The sequence below is a fragment of the Trichosurus vulpecula genome, chromosome 3 (assembly GCF_011100635.1).
Source record: "Trichosurus vulpecula isolate mTriVul1 chromosome 3, mTriVul1.pri, whole genome shotgun sequence".
Taxonomy (NCBI): Eukaryota; Metazoa; Chordata; class Mammalia; order Diprotodontia; family Phalangeridae; genus Trichosurus; species Trichosurus vulpecula.
This window is the reverse complement of record NC_050575.1, coordinates 205,868,930-205,894,236: the sequence shown is the minus strand read 5'-3', so window position 1 is coordinate 205,894,236 and position 25,307 is coordinate 205,868,930. Positions and strand designations below refer to the sequence as shown.

At 40.0% G+C, this 25,307-nt stretch overlaps 1 protein-coding gene across 1 annotated transcript in view; it reads right to left on the bottom strand.

Annotated features, from left to right (window-relative positions):
* Positions 1-25,307, bottom strand: part of FAM178B (family with sequence similarity 178 member B) — a 125,821-nt gene that overhangs the window by 83,166 nt on the left and 17,348 nt on the right. Inside the window, exon 8 of the mRNA XM_036752206.1 lies at positions 14,402-14,486. Within this exon, the coding sequence (XP_036608101.1) occupies positions 14,402-14,486 (85 nt within the window). The remainder of the gene's footprint in view (positions 1-14,401; positions 14,487-25,307) is intronic.

Here is a 25,307-nt window from a genome sequence, read left to right as displayed (position 1 = left end):
CTGTCTTTCTTTTGGATTGCATTTGTATTCCCAGCATTTAGCATAGTGCCTGGCATAACATAACCACTTAATAAATGCTTGTTGACTTTGCTTGACTTGATAAAGAATTGGAAATTGAGAGAGTGCAATTGGGGAATGGCTGAACAAGTCATGGTATATGGATATGATAGAATACAATTGCTATAAAAAATGATGAAGGGATGGTTTCAGAGAAACCTGAAAAGACTTGTATGAACTGATGCAGAATGAAGTGAGAAGGACTAAGAAAATAATTTATATAACAGCAATATTGTGAAGATTAACTTTGAAAGACTTAGGAATTCTCATCAATGCAATGACCAATTCTGATTCAAGAGGACTCATGATGAAATATGCTATCAACTCCTGATGATGAGGTCATCAACTCAAGAACGTAGCTTGAGACAGACTTTTTTTTAACAGGACTAGTGTGGGAATTTATTTTGCTTGACTAAATAAAAAGAGGTTTTGTAAAAGGAGTTTGTTTTTCTTGTTTTCTCAGTGGGTAAGAGGGGAAAGAGAGAGCATGGAGTGAAGGTGGATTTTTGTTTATTGTAAAAACTAAAATTTAATTTAAGAAAAGATTCAAACCACATCCTGATGGGGTTATGGGATTCTCCCTGGACCCCTAAAAGGAAAAGACCTTGTCTTTGAATGCAACCTAGTCCCTGAACTTTCCCACACATTTCTACCTAGATACTGACTAATCGTTTTAACTGCACTCTCACTGTGGCTCTCTGACCACTTAACTCCTTTCATTGTCTGCACTTGGCCAACCCCAGGCTACTTGCAGCTCCTTAATCCCACCCAGATCTTCTCACAGTCTTTTTTTATATAAAAGTATTGGTCCCATCCTCATCAAATTGGAAGTCTCTCTAGGAACTCCTACTGGCATCACAATACTGCAGATTTACTAGGAATCTTGACTGCCTAACTGGTTTATAAAATCTCAGTACTTTGACTGCAAGGCTTGAGTGGTCAAATTCTTTCAAGGCAGACCCCCCCACCCTTGCATTTAAGGGTTCCCAGCACCCCAAACCACAACAGTCCCACCTTCTGCAAGAGGTTTTTCCCACCCCAACTTCTACCCAGGGCTTTCCCTCTAAGAATAACTTCCATTTACTATATATATATATATATGTGTGTGTATAAAATGTAGAGTTATTGGTATGTTTCCTCCCTCTCCATTAGAATGTAAGCTTCCTGAGCACAGGGACTATCTTTTGTTTTTTTAAACCTTTATTTGTATCCCCAGAGCTTAGCACAGAGTGCCTGGTACATAGTAGGCACTTAATAAATGCTTGTTGACTGACTAAATGACTAGTAGTCTCTAGAAGGGAAAGATGTTCTTAACCTTTTGGCAGTCTGATGAAGCCTATGAGACCCTTCTCAGAATTTAAATAATTGAAGGAAATGCAAAGTTTCAATTAGAGTCAGTGAAAATAAAGAGGTCATTTTTTTTGTTCCCATCCAAGTTCATGAACCCCCTGAAATCTATCCACAGATCCCTTGGCGATGTGTGGAGCCCAGGTTAAGATCTCTTGCTATGGAGGTTCAAATTTGGCCCATGTCCTAACAGAAACACATACTTGAAGAAAACAGTGTTCAGACTTTCATCATTTCCTGCCTTTGGATCAACTCCTTAACTCTTGCAGGTTATCTTATATCATTTCTCCCTTCTTTGCTCCTGTGTTGCTCCTGTTGGCTCTCCTTTATTTTCAAGCCCCTGCCTTCATGCCACAGGTAATAAAGCCTTTCCTCTTGTAGCCCTGTCAACCTTGCCGTCTCATCTTTTACCCAATCTCCACAGGCCTCCCCCTTTCATACCTTCTTCTCTACATGTTACAGGGTACCTGTTTTTTTTTTCACACTGTAATGCATTCCCCAGGTCACCTCTCCTCTCCCCTGTCTTCTGTAATTCACACCACTGCCTGGTGTCACTTAACACCAAACAGCATTTCAGGGCCTTCAGTGTGTAGAATAAAGTTGCATTGTACAATCCAGTGGAACCACTCCTTGCTTTCCACTCACAAACTCCCCCTAAGGGGATTTGCAGACTATTCTCTAGGCCCCTCTTTGCTGTGTCAAACATATCCAATTCCTTTAGACAACACCCACCCTCACCCTGCCTTACATTTCTGTTGCTTTTCTTGGGGCTGTCTTTGGAGAAATCAATGAGTTCTGTGTAAAGCCAGAATTTTGTCTGGGGGAGGGAAGAGTGAACCGTCCCTTCCAGGTTTAGAAAGAATCAAAAGTGCTCGGGAGATATCAGACTAAACTAGAAAGCCTCCCAGTGATAACTTAGAATAGTGGGCCCAAGTTCTCATCAAGATATGGATTTTAAGTTGAGTCACAAGGTTCATTACTAATCTTTGGAATAGTCAATAAGTTAAGCATCTGGAAGTTCACTGATGGTACAATTCCCTCCATATCTATAATGCATTGTCTTTCTGTAACTTAGTTTTACAGATTAGAGCAGGGCTTAGAGGGGTTATGTGACTTGTCCAGAGTTTCACAGCTAGAGGTAGGATTTGAATCCAGATCCTCCCTACTCCAAATCCAAGACTCTATCCACTACACCACACTGTTCCATTGATTTCTAGAATAATTCCAAACAAGTAACAAAAATAGGTCTTTAGGGCAGGGATTCTCAACTAGAAGTCTGAACTTTTTAAAAGAAATTTAATAACTAAATTTCAATGTAATTGGGTTACTCTGTAATCTTATTAATTTTATTTTATGCATTAAAATATTTTCTGATTAAAAAATCTTTAGCCTTCATTAGGTTATAAAAAGTGTTCATGAAAGAAAAAAGGATAAAAACTCCAGTTGTAGAGTGTCTCTCCCACCCCCACAGTGGGGCAGAGGCAACAGGTATTGTTCAGTCAAGCAGGGAAGCAAGTTCTAAACCACTTTCTGTAGGGGAAATCATTTCTGCTCTACAATTCAGTGGAAATTCTTGAAAATTGTTATTGATGCATAGATCTCTAGTTGTGCCATTGTTCACAAATGTCCATCAAACAAATATTAATGATCTGTCAAAAAAAAAGACGTCAAACAGGGAGCTTCCTTATTATCTTTTTAAAAGTGTTTTGAGATCCTTGAGGTGAAATGTGGCCATGATATTACACCACTGCTGCTTCCCATTCTATATAAAAGACAGAGTACACAAAGTAATGGAACATACTGAATGAGCCAAACAAAAGTCCCTACGATGTACACTATGATCTGTGCTGGTATGTAATCCTTCAGTGAAAGGTATCATCATAATTTCCAGGTCTGGAATCAGCAAAGAGGTAGTAAATATCATCAGTCCTATTAGACAAAAAGGGATATGAAAGCACTCAAGGAATTTGGTTGATCTGGGGGTACAAACACCCTTGCTGGCCTTCCTATCGGTAGCTGGCACTGTCTCCCTTCCCTGGGGTATTGGTAAGACAGTGTTTCTGAAAACATTCATAGAAGTTCCTTTGAAACAAACACTCTGCTCTAGAAATTATTTTGTTTCCAAATATGGGGTTTGTTTGGGCTAGTTTAGAACGCTGCTATACTTCACTTTGGACAACAGACACATTCCCAAATTGTGTATGATGCAGGCTGGCCCACTGTCTTACATGACATTTGCAGAACTATGGCCCATGCCAAAGCTATAACCACTGCTCAAACCACCATTTCCAAACCCTGCAGCTACCGCCACTGGAACTGTTCAGCTATTATAACTAAAACTGCTCCCCTCTCTCCCGAAGTTACAGTCCTTCTTGTAAAAGGGCCTTTGGCAACTTGGTAAACATTGGTAAAAGCTCTAAGTGATGTAGCTGTTTGGTGGTGCCTTCAAATAGAAAAACCTGTCCATAAAAACCATGGCACTTCAGAGCGCTCCTTCGAAGGATAAACAGACCCAGGACATCCTCTCTCTAACAAGCTTCTTGGTTTCTTTTCTACCATGTTGCAGAACATTAGGGTGAGGGTAATAGTGGTGATCCATTTAATCCCTGATACTATACTACGGGGTTGAAGGACAGCAAGCCTGGGATATGTTACAATTATCCCTAAAAGCACTGGGGGAGGCAAAAGCAAACAGTCTGTCACGGATAAAATGACCAATTAAACTCACATTACCAAGTGAGTTCATGGCAGGAGTATTTAATGCCTCTTGAGAGAGCCTGCCCCTATGGTTTTTCCCTCTTTCATTTCCCCTCTGACATGAAGAGTTCCATGGAACTCCCCACATTCACCTTCCACCCTGCCACTTCCAACTGAATTACAGACTTCCCCCCCTGTCCTTACAAAGCTGTTTATTAGCTGTGTAGGGAACATTAACTCTTCCAGAAGAGATCTTTTCTATTCTATTTTCAAATCTGTAGCTGTCCATTATCGTTCCAGTGCAGATCCACAGAACTCCAGAACATCCCATCCCAACCCCTCCCAGACTTGGACCATCCCTCCTCTAACATCTATCTATCAATCAATCAATCCCGAAGCGCTTAGTAGGCAGCGAACGTGCGTCCAGTGCTTCACCTATGAGTGGAACACCTAAGGGAAGGAACAGAATTGGTCAATCTACGGTTCTGAAACCCCTTCGGAAACCATCCGAGAGCGGCTGCTTACATCAATGGCCTCCTTTAGGAAGAAGAAACAATAAGTCTCGTCTCACAGAAGGGAAAAGAGAAGCAGCTGCTACCGAAGAGTCTCTCATATGGCAAAAACTCTCAACACTACCATGCTGAGATGACTGGAGCAAAGGCCAGGACAGAAAGTAAAATTGCAAGATCATTCACCGGAGTCTGAACCCCCCCACCCCCACCCCTTTCTTAAGGAATCCAATTTTCGGTCACTTGAGGGTTTTTTTTTAATGTAGATCTTTTTTTTGGTGCAAAAAAATACTTACTCTAGTAATTTAGTTATTTTTGCACCTTTTCTTCACCTCCCACCAAAATCTCACTTTCTGGCTGCTCTAGAGATTATTACAAATGCTAAAATAAGGGATTAAGATAGGGAAGGAACAGTTAGGCAGGTGAATTCCCTAGGGAGCTTTTACTAACATTGATAGTATCAGAAGAAGAATTCCTTTAGCACCAGATTCCCTAATGCCCTTCAGCTATAAAATGGGACCATTCTACTTTCTCAGAAATTATGAGTATTGATTCAAAAGAGGCAAAACGAAACCAAACGAGAACAAAATCTAAAGATAAGATATCCAGATTTAAATTTTTTTCTTTATATCCTAGTGCTCAGCACAGTGTAAGACATATAATAAATAATAAATGCTTATTAATTGAATTATTAGGGTATTAAGAATTTACATATGTGGATTAGATTAGCCATTTGTGATGTGATCTTACCTTCAATCTACTCTGTATAATAATAACTGTATATATCTTGTGTGTTCTTAGCTATTTATATGTTGTCTTCTTCCTTAGATTATGAGCTACTGGAGGGCAGAGATTGTTTCCTGCCTTTCTTTTTATTCTCAGACACATATTTAGCACTAGAAAGTGCAGAATAAATGCTTTTCAACTGATTTGCTGCATTCTGAAGTTGCTTAAGAGAAGCAGAGAAAGGGATATCTAGGAGGTGCAGTGGATAGAGCACTGGCACTAGAATCAAGGGGATTTGAATTCAAATCCAGCCTCAGACAGTAACTAGCTCTGTGACCCTGGGCAAGTCACTTAATCCTGATTATCTCAAAAAAAAAAAAAAAAAGCAGAGAATCCAGATCTAGGGAGGAAAAAAGTCCTACTATACTTCTTAGGCCCTCCCCCCAACAATATTCAAAGTACTGTGATCAGCTCTAGGCTCTCTGTTTTGGGAAGGACATTAATAAACTGAAGAGAAGTAAGAAAATGGGGAAGAGCCTTCCAGCCACAGCATATGAGAAGAGCTTAAGGAACGTCCGTTTTGTATCCCACTCTTTGTGATTCCATTTGGGGATTTTCTTGGCAAAGATACTGCAGTGATTTGCCATTTCCTTCTCTAGCTCCTTTTATAGATAAGGAAACTGAGGCAAAAAGGGCTAAGTGACTTGCCCAGGGTCACACAGCTAGTAAGTGTCTGAGTTTGGATTTGAACTCAGGAAGATGAGTTCCCTGGACTCTAGGCCTGGTGCTCTGTGCACTGTGGCACCCTCTAGCACATCATATGTTCCTCATATGATATTCCATCTCTAATCTCTATGCTTCAGCAAATGGTCGTCCCACACGCACGGAATGTGTTCCCTTTGCCTCAAAGAATCCCCAGCTTCCTTCGAGAATCAGTTTAGGTCCCGCCATCTGCATGATGCCTTTCCTGATTCTTCATAGCTCTAGTTCCTTCTCTCTGCCTCCCAAACAACTACCTTATATTTATTTTGAATCCAGGGAAAGGAGGTTGATCAGGGAGCCTCTGATTAATTAAATGTCCCCAATCATCTTGATAAAATTTTAAGGCATGGAACTTTGTTAGAAAGAAGCACCTCCCATGGAACTACACATTTACTCTGGCTCTGGGCTGAGAGACATGGATTTTGCTGAGATCACAAACCAAATGCAGACTGATCCCTTGAACTGGGAAGATTGTGTAAAAACTGGTGAATGACTAAGCTTCACAGGGAACAGATTCTTGTGTAAGAATTTCTCCTCCTTACTGCTCTTTAAGACCAGCAGAAATGATTCTACCCTTCTCTTTTTGGTTTGTTTTCCAAGGCTTTATCTCCTTTGGACTTCGTGCCAAGGGAAAGGGATTTCTCTCCCCTCTCTCTGCTTGAGATGTACATGTCAATCTTGATCGATCTGATTGTCTAGGTGGGCTTGGGATCCCTGACTTCCTTCTGCTATGTTTCCTTCCCTGAACACAGGTCAGCAACCAGTCATCCAGAGAAACTCAATCCTAACCTTGTTGATTCGGATTCCAGTTGTCCAATGGGGGGTGGGTGGATTTCTATAGGAGTATACTTCCTGAACTGGGAGAACTGCCCCATCAAGAGCAGTCTTCAGCTAAAGGACTGAAGAAAGTCATGTTCTTCATTGTCACGAGAAATGAACCTATGAGCTGCTTGGACAGTGCAAGTTAAAGTGAATGTTAATGCAGAATATCTGTTTAGAAGCCCCACCAAGGTTTCTTTACCCCAACAGACAGTGTAATGAATGTGTTATCCTTTTCATATATGTTAATGAGCACTTACAAGTCTTCTGGATCTTAAGCACTTTCTCTGGTGAAAGAAATAGACTTATTTTATGTCTGACACTTACATTATATACTGAATACTTTTCTAAAAGGGACCTGTTAGTCACATTTTGTTGAGACCCTAGTTATGAACCACACCTAAACTTTTTTTTAGAAGTTTCCCCAGAGTTGGTCCCTAGAATTAGTAGGTCAAAGAGCTGAAGACAGAAAAGCCCAATTCCCCTATTTGAGATCAGAAACCATGTGAATATGAGTCCATGTGCCCTGAGCTGTAAATCTTTCTCTGTCTCTCTCTGTCTCTCCTCACTCTTTGTCTCTCTGTCTCTCTCTGTCCCTGTCTCTCTCTCTCTCTCTCACACACACACACACACACTCACACACACACACAATCTCCTCCTAAAGTCACCTAGCACAGAAACACATAAATGTTTAATAAATGTTTGTTAAGTGATTGATTGACACTGTGTGAATTACTTAGGTCTCTGAGCCTCAATTTTTTCAACTATAAAATGGGGTTAATGATAGCACCAACTTCACAGGGTTTTTCTAATAATCCAATGAGCTCACGTGTATAAAATGCTTTGCAAACTTTAAAACTCTCTATAAAGGCAAGTTCTTATTATAATTAAGTCCCAGAAAATGGCCATTTACAATCCTCTAAAACTATGGAGCCAAAGTCTTCTAATAACATAAAAGTCTTGCACTTTCTCCCCTGCTAAGAGAAAGAAAAAAACCAAGCCAGTAACAACTGTGTCGCTGATGGAAAAGGCAAAGAAAGGCAAGATGCTGCTTCTAATCCTGCTGGAGGAAAGTCATAAGATAATGCAAATGAGCAAAGGAGAAAAGGAACTTCTATGTTCTTTAAAAGGGCAGGCATGCTGCAAAGGAGATGGCAGCCAGACAGAAAAGGGCAGTGTGGGCTATGAGGGCAAGGGTTATGAACAGAGAGAATGCAGGGATTGTTGCTATTCAGAAGTGAACAGAACAGACTAATGGGGGAGGGATGATGAGAAAACCGGAGTATTTTACTGGTCAGGCCATTTCCCCAACACAGTTACCTTCCCCAAAGAGGAAAGACAAGAGGGGGAAATGATTTATGCCACATAATCTACACCAGGTTCTCAGTCCTTTTCAGTAATCCTACACTCATTGACTTCCTACCTCTTTCTGGGCAGAGATAGTTCCAAATGTTCCTTCAGTTCCCCAACATCATTTCTCCCACTCATATTTGCAGCAAATAACTTAGCAGACTCGAGGCCACCCAACAGGTACTTCAACTCTTCTCTTCTGAGCACCTCCACGGCTCACTAGTTGCTAAGGCTAGCCCTGCTGACTTCCTATTGCCCCCATAAACAGGACCTTAGTCTTGCATCATCCCATCTCTTTCACGCATCATCAAACATGACTGGAATATATAAAGTGCTTTCAATTTTACAAATGTTTTCCTCACAGCCATGTGAAGTAAAAAGTGGAAGGAGTCACAAGACTGAATAGGAGAAAGGACCTCAGAGGGCATCTAGTTCAACGCTCTCATTTGAAAGAAAAGGAAAGTGAGGCCAAGAAAAGGCAATGATTTGCTCAAAGTTACACAATGAGCAATCATCAAGGTGGGCATCCAAGCCCCAGGCCCACAGCACCAAGCCTGGTGCTCTTTCTACTATGCTGTCATGCCTACAACATGGTATGGTGGAAAGCTGCAACATCAGAAAGGACCTGGGTTCAAATCTTGCCTCTGAACTTGCTGATTCTGTAACTTTGGGGAAAGCTACTTAATCTCCCTAGACCTTAGTTTTCCTCATCCATCCATAAAATGGGGGAGGGGGTGAGCGGGGAGGGTTTGAACTCATGGCCTCTGACATCCCTTCTACCTCTGATTCCTTGATGACACCATGTCCAGAGCTCTTCTCATCATGCCCCGTTGCCTCTCACAGGAGAGAAATTCCCCTTCCACTGTCTGCTTTCCATATGCCTAAATGCCAATTCAGATCTCCCAGGCCCCCTTTCCTTTGACCCTTCCATGCTGACCAGCCAGTGTTCCATTCTGCTTTCTCCCATTCACATCCAGACTTAGTTAAAAAGCTGCCCCCACAACCTCACCACCCATTCACCTACCCTATCTTTCAACAGAAACTGCTCTTCCTAAAGGTCACCAAACTCCTAATCACCAAATTCTTCTATGCAATTCAATAGCCATTAATACTCTTCTGGGAACACAGGCTGGCCTTAGAGGTAGATATCAAAATTTAGATAAAGTCCTGGCCCTAATTGCCAGAGCCTAGGCCCCTTTCTCTTTTTTTTTCTACACTCTTTCCCTCTTCAATCTCATTGTCTTCTACAGCTTCAACTATTACCTTTTAAACAAATAGATACCAAGTCAACAACTGCAACCTTGATCCATGCTCCAGGATACTCCTAAAACTAACAGGGCATCTCTGCCTAAATTTCCCACCAACAACTGAAACACATTTGTCCAAACCAAACTTATCTTTTCCCTAAAACTTGATTTTCCTTCTGACTACTATTTCTGTCAGCAATTGACACCAATCACCTAGTCTCTAGTGTTCAAAACCTTTAGGATATGTGACTCTTCCCTCTCTTCTCCTCTTCCTTTAATATCAATTCAGTTGCAAAATCCTGTGGATTCTAACGCTGCCATACCACAGACCTCACATAGGCCCTGAAGGCCGTCTGCTCCATTTCAATAGCTTCCTTAAAAGCCTCCCTTCTCTTTCCAGCCAACCTCCATACTACTACTAGGTTTATCTTCTTGGATGTGCCTGATCATATCATTCCTCACTTCAAAGTGGTGTTCTATTGCCTACTGAGCAAAATGTAAATCCCTTAATGTATTAGGGATGCAATATTTCCTCCTCACCTCCCCTTTTTAGAATCTCTAGCCATTCAAAGCCCTTCACAATTTGGTTCTACCTTAATTTATCAACGTTTTCTCAGATTACTTCTCTCCATATAATCTCTGCTGTAGCCAAAGTGCATTACTATGATCCCCCCAGCAATGACCTATGTACTTCTACTGCTTCCTTGACTCTGCTCATACTATTCCCAATACCTAGTATGCTCTTTATTGTTAAATTCCTACCCATTTTTTTAAAGATCAACTAAAATACCCACTCCAAGAAGCCTTCCAAAATGTTCCTAGTTAGTAATAACTTTCCCCCTTGACTTCATGGAGTACTTTATTTGCACTTCATTTCAGCATCAGTGTGTAATTTGTTTTATAATAATTTTCCTGTGCGTAACAATTGCCTCTCTAGGACTAAAAGCTCCACAAGTGCATCGATTTCTGCATGTTCCCTTTGAAAAGAGAATGAACTGAGGGGCGAGGAGGGATGGGGAAAAATTTAGAATTCAAACTCTTATAAAAGTGAATGTTAAATACTAAAAAGAAAGGAAGAAAGAAAAGGTAGTGAACAGTAGAAGGCCAATGATAAATGACCCCTGGGAGTCAGATGGATGTCTGTGAATCCTTAACTATAACTTCATTGGCAATGTGCTTTAATTACATGATAGATTGGATAGGCAAGAACTGTGAACAAAAGTAGTTTACTATAAACACCTAATAAGGAAATACAGGAAAAAAAAGGCATTAAAAGGCTTGGGTGCCTCCTCTGCCTCTACCAACTCTCCTACATCTAGACCTTACGGAATTCAAAGACTATTAGGTAAGGGACCAAGCTCAGATCTTCATCAGCCTGCTTCCTACAGAGGAAATCAAGCATCCATTACCTCTGGGGATCCCATGTGGGTCAGACATGGAACCCTGGAGATGGGAGGTTTTAGGGGAACCATTACATGGGACACAAAAGCCTACTTTCTGGATGGACGTGGCAGTACAACCTGTATGGTACTTGCTCCTGTTACAGTTATAAATTAGCCTGAATGCATAGTGGTGATGGATTTGTAGGGTTCATGGAGAGTGGTCCCAGTGTGGGCTATTATTCGATCAGCGTGGTCTATTAAAAGCAGGAAAAGTTCACTGGAAGCACCTCAATTTACACAAACTATCCCAAATCTTTAACATCAATCAGTACCACATTCCCAGGAGCATTGCTGAAATTTCTACCCTCATAGTAGATATGGCAAAGATAGGGGTTCTCTGCTGTGTCAAATCCCCTTACAACAATTCAGTGTGGCCAGGAAGGCAGATAGGAAAATCATGTCTTACAATGGACTACTGAGAATTGAATAAGGTGATCACTCCCATATCCTCCAAGGTGGCTGATATGGAACCTGATATAAGAGGAGTGGTTAAGAACAGTGATTCCCTGAAGGGTAAGGGGTCTGGGCTCTCAGTGGGTTTAGCTTTGGGCTGCCTAGATAGCCTGTAACACTGTGCTATGGGAGGAGAAGGAGCAATTTATCCTTTACATAGTCTCTCTCTGTAAGTTTTGCCAAGTGGTTAGAAGCCTAGAAAATCAATGGCTAGACTATCAAAGGAGACCTTCCTATCAGGGCAAAACTAATGGCAGAATTTTGCTGATGCAACACACACCCCCCAACCCCCGCCCCTTGCACATTCAAGTGGGTCACATCAGCATTCACCCACACTTGGATACTCCTTTAGCTGAATAGAAAAATGCTATGGAAAATGTCACCCATGCTGATGAGGGCCCAGCCTCCGGGAACCCCCTTGAATCTGGAATGCAGTCTCTGGGAGCCCCCTTGAACTGTCCTTGAATCTTCCAACTGGATCTGGCCTTCCCCTAAAGCCACAAGCCTCACATTATCATTAGGCCCAAATCTCTACCTAGCCTTGCCCTTTGTTGTTCAGCTACTTCCCACCCTTAATCCCATTACCTCACCTTGCCCTCCTTGGACTTCCCCTCAAGACCCTCCCTAAACCCCTCCTCTAGTCACCCCAGACCACCCCTCAATCCCTCCTACAGTCTTTGTGTATATAATCTCCATCTTGCCTCCATGAAGGGGCTCAGATTCAATCTAATTCAGTAGGTTGAATCTGGCCCGCTTGTGGAAACAGGTGTCACAGGGGGGGATTTCTTAAGACAGCCCATTGTGGTGAATCCCTAATAAACTTTGTCTTTTCCCTTGGCTGAGAAGGCTTGAGTCGAATTCTTTTGGCAGGACCCGGTGCGTCAATATTTCAGGGTGCCGAGCACCCCTCAACCTTTTACCTCTTCAATGCCACTGCCATTCCTAACTAAATACATCTCTATTTCAGTCATTTGGGGTAGAGCTGCCCTGTTCTGGTGGACATGGGACTGTCTTACTCCTTTATCCAATGTTGAAGTGTCAGCCACCACCCTGGACCATCTAGGTTTCCAGCTTTCTCAGCTTTCCCTCCATCACAATGGTTATATGTCCCTTAGGACTTGATTGGCCCAGGACAAGCAAGTGACTTTTGCCAAACAGCCATTATTTCCACTTTGGCCATTGATCTCAGGAATAAATAGCACTGCCATATCTATATAGCATGCTTTGAAATTGTAACTGCATTAACTAACCACCTTTACATCTGTTCCACCTCTATTTCTTCTGCTCAGGGGAACCATTTCACATCCAGGGGTATGCAGGATTGGGCCAAATCTCAGGGTCCATTCATTTGCTCTATCGCCATCAGGCAACAGCCTTCACTGAGCACTAGAATGGAATTCTCAAACACCATCTTTGTTTGATGGTTCCTGGCTTTGCCAAATGGACTGACTTCCTTGTAGAACTGGTGCCCACCCTCAGTGACTACCACCTCACTAAGAAAGTTGGCTCTCCAGGCTAGCACCTCCTCAAAGCCAGCCATAGGTATGAAGGAGTGGATCGTCTTTGGGCCTGAAGGAGTCCTGTGTATCCTTATTAAGTGTCTACAAGACATATTCTTATTGTTGCGGTCTAATAAAAGAGGCTGTTTTGTTTTTGCCATTTGCCTTGTTGAATCAATCTCCACAAATCCTGTGCTTGGGATCAGTGGGCATCTGGCCCAGAACACCTCCCCAGTGCCAATGCCAGCCTGGCAGCCTCCAAGGTTTTTAATTGCTCAGTCTCTCCCCTCTGCTTAAGACCAAGAGTAGGCTTGAAAAAAGGGGAAAGGCTCATAGTCTCAGCCCAAAGTCAGCTGAGTTTCCTAAGCCTTTCATAAGCAATTTGACTCTACCGAAGTCCAAGAAGGAGACACACCCTTGCAACCTGAAAATTCACCCATTCAAAATCTGAAAAGGGCAAGCCCTTACATTGCATAGTCTCTTTTATAGCCCCTAACATCCTGTAATTTCATCTAGTGGATGGGGGTAGGGGTGGAGGGTGAGAAGGATGACTCACTTGAGCAAGGGTCCTCTGCTGCCCCCCTGCTACAGGAGGAAGAACTTGAAATCAAGTACAATAATCCATCTATAAGTTTCTACACACCTGGAGATCACCCAAAGCCCTAAAGTTTCATTTCAATCTATATTCAAGTTTCAGGGAACAAATTTGGAGAGATTGGAAACCTATGGGATCTAGCCTAAAGACACTAATCAGCATCCACATTGAGTCGCAAGGCTACTAAACCAGATTTTCACTACAAAAAAGCTGAAGTCAAAAATAATTTATCTCTCATACTCTCTTTTATCTGTCCCCTCTTGTATATCTCTGCTCATCCTGCCACCACCTTAGATCAGGCCTCATTACCCCTTGCCTGGATATTGAAGCAGCCTCTTAATTAGTATCCCTGCCTTAGTAATAATAGCTAGCATAGCTATGGCACCTACTACATGCTAGTCACTGCGCTAAGTAAGTACTTTGTCTGGTTTGATCCTCTTGGGAAGTCTGTGATGTTTTTATCACAAATTAAGGAAACTGAGGCAAAAAAGAGAGTGACTTGCCCAAGATCATATGCCTGGTAAGTATCTGAGGCTGGATCTGAACTCAAGCTCTTCCTGTGTCCAAGCCCATCACTCTGTCCATTTTGCCTCCTAGCTAGCTGCCTTCCAGATTTCTCCCATCTTCAATTCATCCTCCTCACAGCTGCCAAAATAATACAAAATCTGGTTTGTATGTACTTAAATGGGTATGTGTTGTTTTTTTCTAATAGAAAGTAAGCTCCTTGAAGACACGCATTGTCACTTTTGTCTTAGTATCCTTAATCCTAGTACAATGCATGGCATCTAGCAGACCTTTTGTTAAAATGAACTGATGAATCAGTTGTGTAACATTAATCAATGTGCTCGGGCTGACAGGTCTTTCATATACGAAATACACATACACATCCAATACTAACCAACTTGCTGGGAGATTCCACGCATGCTGAGATCCCACAGGATTTGGAAGGCTCCCGACGAAGTCTCTAACGGCCATGTCAGGAGCTTGTAAGAGGAAAAAATAAGTTAGCAGAGACATTCCTATGTGATATTCCACTTCAGGCCTCTTGTCTCTTCCTACAGACAAGTAAGTATATGTTAGTTGCATGTAGTGAGAACTCCAAACTACAGTTAATGGTTAAGCAGTAATAATACATCCCCACAACCCCTTCCAGCTTTCTTTTGTGTGTTGTCTTCCCTCATTAGACTGTAAGCTCCCTGGGGGCAGGGGACTGTCTTTCTTTTTCTCATTCGTTTCCCCAGCGCTTAGCCAAGTGCCAGGCACATAGCATGCACTTAATAAATTGTTATTGGATTTAACTGAATGATTTTCAGGTCAGTCTCTTCTTCCACTGCCACAGGAGACAAAATGTCTCTGAGAGGTCTCCCTGATGCTACATAAACATAGTGGATACCATTCAGGTGCCACACATCTGAGTTAAAGAACCCTAAACCACAAGCTACCTGAGTCTGTGAGTCATACTTTGAGTATAGAAAAATACAAAAATGGTTTTATAAGCTGGCACAAAACCAAGTCTGTCCAGATTATCTTCAATTAAGCCATGGGCATCCAAGAAATCCAAGAAATTATGAATATCAAATTCTATTATTACACTACAGATGATTATTGAATTCTATTATTATTTTTAAATTTTACTTAAATTCTATTTTTACTTGCAAATTCTGTTATTGTTTTTCAAAAAATCTTATTAGCTTAAGAGATATCAATAAAGAATGAAAAGAATATATAAAACAAAGAATAAGATCCTGCCAAAAACTTTTACTATTGTATAGCACATTTTAACAAGTAAAACCAAACAAATGAGCAAACAAAAAAATGCATTTGCTGTATGTGTCCTTTCAAGTTCATCTGAAGTTCCACCTTTGGCTTTGTTTTCGCATTTATTGGTGTAGTCAAGTGTATGCTATTCAAGTCTGCTAGTATCCCTTTGCATCACTTTGTCCAGAGATGCCCTTGTTTCTTTGTATTCTTCATTTTTATCAGTTGGTATTTTAGTATTCAATTATATACTATACTTCATTTTACTGGACATATAGGATGCTTGCTGCCTTTTGACTACAATAAATAAGGGGGCTATGAATTTTTTTGTTATATTAAATATTAATATTTTTGTCTTCTTTTACCTTTCTTTGCATTTTTAGGATAACGTCCTAGCAGTTTGGAGGACTGGGGAATATAATGATTTCTTTTTGGACATGGTGAATTTGAGATCTCTCTGGCCAGCTGGATATACACAATTAGGGATTGGTGATGAAGGCTTGAAGTTTAAAGGGAGGGACTGGGACTAGATTTACAGATCTGGGAGTCATCAGCATATAGATGATAATAAACCCAAAAGAGAGAATAGTAGGAGTCCCAAGATAGAGCCTTGGTGAACACCAACACATAAGGAGCAGGAACTGGATAAGGAGACATTAGTCAGGTAGGAGAATCAGGACACAGTAGTGTAATGAAAGATGAAAAAAGAGTAGTATGCAAAAGAAGAGTTTAGTCAATAGTGTCAAATCCAGCAGATAGGTCAAGAAGTATAAGGAAAGGGGAACAAAAAAAACCCAGATCTGGTAATTAAGTGAGCACTGGTTAAATGTGTAGAAAGCTTTTTCAACTGAGTAATGAGGCTGGAAGCGTAAGGGGAGTAATGTAAAAACAAGCTTTCTGAGGAATTTGGCTGGAAAAAAGGAGAAATATAGGGCCACAACTTTAAAGAACAGTAGAGTGTAGCGAAAACTGTTTAAGGATAGGGGAGGATTTAACATGCCTGAAGGCCACCACTGCAATTTACCTGGTGGGGAATATATGTGTGACATGGTGACTTTAGGAAAATCATTTTGGCGGTCACTTGGAGGATGGATGAGAAGAGATGGTTTGAAAGAAGGAGACAAATTAGAATCTGATTACAACAGTTCTGTCAAGAGAGCCTGAATTAGTGTGGTCCCTGCATTAGTCCTACTTTCTATCACTATTTGGAAGAAGGAGAAAAATCAGGGTCCTCTAATCGGGAAAAAGGGAAAATTAGAATTAAGTTTTTCAAAGTAGTGATATAGGTACCTTTCCATTGGCTTAGCAGGACTAACAAAACCCCACCTTCTACAGCCTTTCTCACTCCTTAATGCTAGTGTCTTCCCTCTATTGATCATTTCCTATTTATCCTGTATAGAACTTGTTTGTATATAACTGTTTTCACGTTTGTGAAAGCCTCTGGGACTGGGACTTACTCTTTCTATCCCCAGCAGCAAGGCAGACACAAGCTGAATAGCCCCCCAAATCCTTCAATTATTCTCTACCCACTGTGGTTTCTAGACTCTTCACCATCTTTCATCATCTTCCTCCGGACTGTTTGACAACATCCTTCCTAAAGTGTATTGCTCCAAACTGACCACAAGACTCCAGCTGGAGACTTCAAGGCAGGGCAGTAAAACCAACTCAAAAGGCACTGGTTTTAGAATCAGAAACCTAGGTTTTGAACACCAGCTCTGCAACCCACTAACTGTGTGACACTGGGTAAATTGATTAACTTCTTTGGGCCTCAGTTTCCTCAAGTTTTTACACTTTTGAGGAGGTTGGATTAGATGACCTTTAAGGGCCCTTTTGGGGCAGCTAGATGGGGCAGTGGATAGAATACTGAGCCTGAAGTCAGGAAGACTCATCTCCTTGGGTTCGAATCTGTACTCAGATACTATGTGACCCTAGGCAAGTCACTTAACCCTGTTTGCTTCAGTTTCCTCAATTGGTAAAATGAGCTGGAGAAGGAATTGGCAAACCACTCCAGTATCTTTGCCAAGCAAACCTCAAACAGAATCATGATGAGTGGGACACAGCTGAAAACAACTGAACAATAGCTACCTCCAGCATCACCTCTTCCACTAATTGGCTGGTTTCTCCCAGAGCCTCCATTTTAAGGAAGATGCCCTGGCTCCCTAGGTCTTCATTATTGTCCTACAGGGCTGGAATAGTCGTTCTTTCTGCTTATATCTGTATTCCCAGAACTTGAGTTGACTTTCAATGGCTTTCCATTTCTAACATGAGAAAATCTGAATTACTAACATTCAAGGCCTTTTGTCATTTGGCCCTAATCTAGATTGTTGTATGGAAAATTTAGGGAATCTAAACTATTTGCCACTCCCTAAACAAGCAATGTATTTTCCTACCTCAGGGTTTTTGCTTCTGCTATTCCCTCTTCCTTGGAATGTCCACCCTTCCCATATCTTATATCCCATCCCTTATTAACTAAGGTTCACTCTTCATAACCCCATTTCAGGTTTTCTGGGCAAAGGGTAAGATTTCTGAAGACAACCCATTGTGGCCAATCCTTAATAAACTCTGTCTTTTTCCTTGGCTGAGAAGGCTTGAGTCGAATTCATTCAGCAGGACCCGGTGTGTCAGTGTTTTGGGGTCTCGAGCACCCCTAAAAACCTATGGTTCCCTTCCATCATCATTTTTTTAACCTCATCACTAGAACTGTAAGATCCTAGAAGGCAGGAACTACTTTGTATATTGTTTTATTCCTTATAGAAGAGTTCTACAGACTGTGGAGCATGTTCCTATTGATCATCTGAGGAGGGAACACAGAGCAATTGACAAAATAATTAGTCAATAGCTCTTATATCTACTTTTTCAATGAAAACAAACTTCAAATACAAGTCAACAAAAGCAAAACTAACAAGGTGAATTCACTCATAGTGAGTCATAGTGAATAACAGTACAGCAAAGATTATTTATATGGTATGTGGAAATGAAGACCAATTTGAGTTGGACTGTGTCAAACAGGATTAATCTTTTGCATTTGTTACTTGTTACTTTTGCATTTGAATATAAGGTGTGTGTGTTTCAATTAAATGATATCTGTGTGAAAGTTGAAAGTACCAAAAGATTCATTCATTTTGGTAAATGTAATGTGATAAGCTACTTTCCATGCCCTCCCCTACCCCTCCCATAACTGTAGGTTTAAAAAAATGAAATAACTAAAGAACTGCAGGAGTTATTTGAAATTTTCACCAACTAAATTAAAATGTAGTCTTAAATAAATTTTGTCTAATTTTTAAGGTGAAATAATATATTTTTGATGGTTAGATACTGTATCAGTAATTAAGGTGGGACTTTTTGCTGTTCTCTTAAGTGCCTTTAATGATTCTGGCCTTTGTTTGAATGAGGCAGGTTTCTTAGCCCTAAGACAATGTAATGGTAATCAGGGCAGGACTTTTTGTTGTCTTCTCCTTTGGAATGCTGAGCTAATTAAGTACCTTTGAGGAGTCTTGCCTTTCAAACGTAAGGGCCAGCAAAATGGGATTTTTTACTGTTCTTTGTTTGAGTGCTTCTTAGCACTTAGGCAATTAAGTGCCCCAGGGCCCTGAGACTGGTATATAAGATCCAGGGTTGGTGTTTGACTTTTGAGGGCTCTTTCTCACTGGCAGAGTGGTGTGGGACTCTGGGCAAGCTGTTGTAACTGCCCCCCACCACCACCCTGCTTTGCTAACCCAGACCCATTGGTTCTTTGGTAACTATGAATTCTGATTTGGTGTGTTTATATTGTCTCTGTAATTTATTTGTATTTAAGGTTCAGGGTGCTGGCTTTTCCTCCTGAACTAAGTGATATATATGTTTGATTAAACTGAGATTGTTAACCCCTTAAAGTTACTTTCCTTAGTAAAGCAGATCAAAGAACCTGTGCTAGCAGCTCTTGTTGCTAGTCTTGTTGGGTCTTATATCCCAACAGCAGCTGCTAGCCAAATTGTTGCTACAGATACATAATCAGTTTAAAGAGAAAACCCAGCTAAAACTAAAATGGAAATTACAGAAATATTTCAAGAGCAGAAATACAGAAATACTAAGTAAAAGCCCAATTTTCTCCCTAATCAGATAATTAGATAACATAAAATCTAATTATCTGATATTGAAAGTGTTTATGCAGAATAAATTAGCAACACAGGAAAACTTGTCCAAAGAGAATTAAATGTTTTTATAAGCAAAACCCAAATTAAAAAAAAATCTGTGATGTCAAAAAGACTGTTTGCCTCATATAATCTTGCTTATGGAATTTTTGAACATAAAATTCTTATTTTAGCATAAGAAATGGTGATGTCTACAGCTACTGATATGATAGAAATGATGTTTGGTAAATCAAATACAGAGGAGCTTCAACTGGTATTACTTAGAGACAACAAAATAAATATCTGAAATTCTCAGATCAATTGAGAAACTAAATCTTCCTATTTTGCATTGAAAATGAATGAAACAACAGATGTAGTTAAAGATGTTCATTTGATAACATTTGTAAAAAATATATGGTTGAAACTGATGTTAAAGACTTGTTACTTTGAAAAGCTTTTGACTGTGCCATATTTAAACATGATAACTGACAATTTGTACATATGTATACATATATATGTACATAAAGTTAATAATATAACATACATTTTTTGAAAGAAAGGGACTCTGCACTAATGGAGTTCAATTGATGTCAGGATGAAAAGCAGGTCTACAAGCAAGTCAAAAATTTGGTTGCTCATGCTATGTGAACACATTTTAAGTTTAATGGGGAAATTGGCCAATGATAGCCCAGTCCTCAGAATATGCTTTGTTTTGCCTTTCTTGGTAGCTTATATGGAACATGTTCAATATTTCCTGCCTGATTCCAATCCAACACATGGAGGTTTGGTGAGTTCATGTCTGGCCATGAGTGACTGAGGGTCTGGTACTACAGGATAATGAAGAGTCTCCTGATTGGCCAAGGCTAGAAGTACTGATGACTCAGGAGGCAGTAAGCCAGAACTTAGTTTGCATACAAAGAGGTGATCAACTCCTCCCCCAGTCTTTTTTCAGGTTTCTTTCTTGGTACATAGGGAGGCTGCCCTGAACTGCCTGGTAGGGGAGTGGCAAGTTGTATTCCCCCACCTGGCTACAATGTGTCTGTGAGCACGTCACCCAAGTTTCCTTTTATATCTATTCTTTCCTCATCTTAGGTGAATGAGTATCCTAAGAGGGGATGTCCAGGAAAGTTGAGAGAGGTTCATCAAATCCATCAGAGGTCCTCCTGGCAACTGTAGTTGGTAGCAGAGCTCCCTGGAGCTGGGAGCAGCAGCAGCAGCAGCAGGAGTCTCTGATGAGGACCCAGTATAGCTGAGCTAGGGAGGAATTTGCCCATCACCAACAGGACACCCAGAAGTGATGAACTCCCTTCCACAAAGGGAGAAAAGGATTCCCTGGATGAGAAGTTTCAAGATGTCCTTCATGCTCCTTACATATTCCCCACATATTCCCTACATATGTGCCTCAATATGTTACATATAGTTATATATGTCACTCACTCATGGGAGCTGAGGTCATCAAACAGGGGAGTACAGATGGAGAAGACAGAGCATTGGGCAGAAGCTTTGGGAAAACCCAAATTTGGAGGATGTGATTTGGATGATGAGCCAGCAAAGGGGTCAGGTATGAAGAAAACCTGTGACAAAAGCCAACAGGAAACAGATTACACAGAAGTGTGGTCAAAGCATCAAACCTAGCTGATAAATTGAGAAGGATAAGAACTGAAAAAAGGCCATTAAATGTAAGAGATCATTGGTAACTGGAGAGAGCAGTTTCAGTTGAGTGATGAGGCTGGAAGCCAGACAGCAAAGGGTTGAGCAGAGTGTGAGAGAAAAGGGAATGAAGGAAGCAAGGTGTAGACAGTTTTTTCAAGGATTTTAGCTGAGAAAGAAAGAGGAGACATAGAAGCAATGCTTGAGGACAAAGGCTTGGTCCTCCCTCATCGCTTACTATAATCACTTCTTGCCACCTCCAGAATTGTACTGGAGTCCTGCCAACCAGAAGCTATCTCTTCTCTTAGAAGATGTGGCAGCCGGTCCTCCTGCTACAATCATGCAGCTGGGGAACGAGTTAATGCAGGGCCAAACGTAGTCCCAAAGACCCCATATGGTCCACTGGAACCAGGGGAGAGAATATCTGCACATATTCTGTAAAATCCACCATGCTATTTGCCAGGAAGGACAAATCTGAACGTGTTCCAGGCCTGTTACACATAGTTTTTAAACTGTTACAAGAGAAATCAACTTTACAGAGAAACAGTCCACTAAAATTAAAGGCTCTTTGCAAAACTGTGAGATAATAAAGGAATAGAACACAGGGTACTTTTTAAATTTCATTTATATTACTGTAAAATTTTTTGGCTTCCCCATGACCAAGTACTTCAAAAGGTATTTGAGCTAAAAGAAGACACGGACATTTTTCTTTATGGTAATAAGAAGTATAAAGCAGATTCATTTTATATAATAAAAACTTTCCTCTTGAAACTTGTTTATTTGTCAGATTTTTTTAAAAGAATTTGAGTAAATTAATCACTGTAGAGTTCTCCAATTCATACTCTGAAGATAAAATTACTGTATTTACAAAAAGTTTAGAGTTATGCATAACTAATTCACAAATAATGTTTTTATAGATTTCTCAATAAAAACATACCTGCAATGCAAATGAAATAGAAAAACTGCTTGTTCATCATTTAATCACCTTACCGAAGCAATTCTCAGTTTATTTGAAAACTTAGGTATTTCTAAATATGAATGGTTAAGGAAAACAAATTGCCAAGGTCAAATAGGATACGTTTGATCTTGTTCCAATCTGAATAAGAAGAGTTAATAGATTTGTCTTGCAATAGTATATCGAATCAAGCATTTTAACCTGAAAAATCATATTTCCTTTTGGCTACAGGTAGATAAATGGTTCTCTAGTTGATTAAACAAAGCAACATAAAGTTTGCTATTCTTTATATTAGTGTACCATTTTCATGGGAATGGACTTTTCTACTTTTTTTCAATACAAAATGCTGACTTTAATTAATGGTTGGAAAAGAATTGTGAATAGCAGCATCATCAATGATACCATATTTAAAAGATTTTTTGCCAGAAAAATGAGCCCATCTATCAAATTAATAATATTATTATGGCTATTAGTTTATACTTGTAGAAATGAAAATTGCTTAGGATTTTATCAATCAATAAATGTGATATATTCTATTCTTTTACTATATGATTGATATCTATAGTTATAAAAATATAATTCTTAATTTTATTTAAATAAATATGAGTTAAGAAATCAGCTTCATAGATCACTTTATGAAAAGTATAGGGCAGAGATGTCAAACACAGGGTACTAGAGTGATGGTGGGCTGAGTGCCTTAACCAGACTAAAATGTAATTAGTACATTTTTATCAAAGTAAATAAAAATATAATAGAACATAATGTTAACATATGTTTGGTTTTTTTAAGTCAATTTGCCTACAGGGATCCTTATAAAAGGTTTCATGACCGCTTTTCTTTTTAAGTTTGGTACCACCTGTGTAGGGTATAGCATTTTTGTTTAAATGAAAAAACTGGAGCACTGCATAAAATTGGGAAGCTATACAGCATCATGCCTTACATATAGCATATACTGGATAAACATTTGTTGAATTAGAAAAGGAATATGGGTTCCAGATTATTTTCCTTTTCTCTGTCTTGCTTCTAGAATCTATTCTCTCCACACTATCTCTCTCCTTTATTGCAGTCCTGAGAGTTTAAGAAGTATTACACCAATTTCTTTGTGTTTGAAAAAAATCTATCTATCAGTCTGTCTGTCTGTCTGTCTATCTATCTATCTATACACGCATATAGATAGATAGATAGATAGATAGATAGATAGACAGACAGATTAGGATTTGTCCAAGATCAGCAAATTACTATATGAACCCTGTGTGAATGAAGTGTTTCAAACCTTTTCTTGGGCTCACTAGCCAGTGTTAAGGAGCAAAGGAAATGAGAAAGAAGTAACAAGAATTAGAAACAAGACAGACAAATAGTTATCCCCAGCTTGAATCATTTAATATTTCTGAGATGCCATTTTGCCCTCTACAGAGCTGAAAATCACCCAGAATCCCTGTCCACAAAGCTCCCCAAACCATTCAGACTTCTTTCACTGTTTAGCTTCTACCAGGCAGAACTGGACTAGAGTGTGTGTGGGTACTTCTCCGCTAACATCATTCTTTGCAGATTATGGGCCAGTCTACAAGCAGAGCCCCAATGGTGACTATCAATACAGAGCAAGAAGGTGAGGAGTCAGTCAATACACAGGTACGTGGAGAACTTCCTGAATGCATCTGTAAAGTGTCACCCCATTAGAACTATATGGTGACCAACTAAGAGAAAACCGTAGGACATCTAGGACAGTGGAACCAATACAGCCTAGCTGTTGTCATGGAGATGCCAAAAGGACCCTATGTGGGTGATTTGCAAGATAGATTTTTTTTTTGTATGCGTGCTTTCCAAAGCCTGACTGTACACTTTGTCATATTTGAGGAAAGAAGAAAATCTCTTAAGTGGGGACAAAACAAAATACCAACACCATTTCCTGCCTCCTATGCCTTCAGCTTCAGTTGCCTCAACTGCAGAATGGGGATAATAACAGCACCCACTTCACTGGCCTGTTGGGAAGACCAAATGAGATAATATATATACATATGTACATACACACACATACATACATATATATAATATATATATACAATACTTTGCAAACCTTAACTGTTACTAACTTCATGATAATAAGGGGTCTAGAAGGTGAAATATCTTTTAACCTAAAGCAACATAACTTCCCAACTTTATTTCAAATGACCCTTCTCTAACATACTCTAAGTTCTAGCCAAACTGGACTGCTAGCTGTTTCCAAGACATATACCAGACATATTCCCTCCTTATCTCTGCTCTTCAGAATCCTTTATCTTCCTTCTCCAGTTAAATTTTCATTAATGCATCCCACCCACCAAATGTTCTCTCCCTCTTCAAATCGTCTGCTGTTTACTTTTCTGTGTACCTGTAATATCATTTCCTTCTCCCCTAGTAAAATGCAAAGCCCTCAAAGGCAGGGATTTTTCACTTTTGTCTCTTGTCAGAATCTAACAGAGAATCTTACATGTAGTAGGGGTTTAATGTTTGTTAAAGTGAATGGAAAGGTGACTTTATAACATAAAGGCCACGGGTAGACAATAGCATTTCTTGACTTTCACAGTATCGATGTGGCAGATTACAGAGGTGGGGGGGGGGGGGGAAGATAAAGGAACTAATGGAGCTAACAGCTAGAGGTAAAAAGTTGAAGATCTCCTTGAACAATCCATATAGAAAAGTACACGTGATTTACAGCTGGGACTTGGATCTAACTAAGAAGAATTAAACTGTCAACCAACTAACAAACATTAGATCAGCAGGAACTTGGTCTGGGGGAATATAAGGCCTCCTTAGCCCAAGGCAAACTGTAACTCTGTATCATTAGCCAAACCTGATACCCTTCATGACTGTAGATCAGGGCTCTGCCCACTGACTTCTCATGGTTTCCTTATTTTCACTCCTTGGCTACAAACATAAGGGTAAATTATTTGTTTCCCCCTAAACAGATAGTGGATCAATTGCTCTTCACCTTATTTGTGTCATAGACATCTCTGGCAGTCTGAAGACACCTAATCATCCCTTCTCAGAATATTTTTAAATTAATAAAATTAAATCCATAAGATTAGAAAGGAGATCAATTATATTGAAATATGGTTATCAAAATACATATTTTAAAAACAAGTTCATGGACCCCAGGTTTAAGAATCCCTATAGATGCTGAATAAATGGTTGTTCTAACAGCAATAGGAATGAGATTAATTTGACCTCAAGTGATTGAATATCAGTGTGTACAGTCCAATGGTCATACAAACACAAGTGCATATACTTTATCACTCATGAGTATTTTTATAACACATGAACAGTTATGGTGTTCATGAGTAGCCCTACAGGAG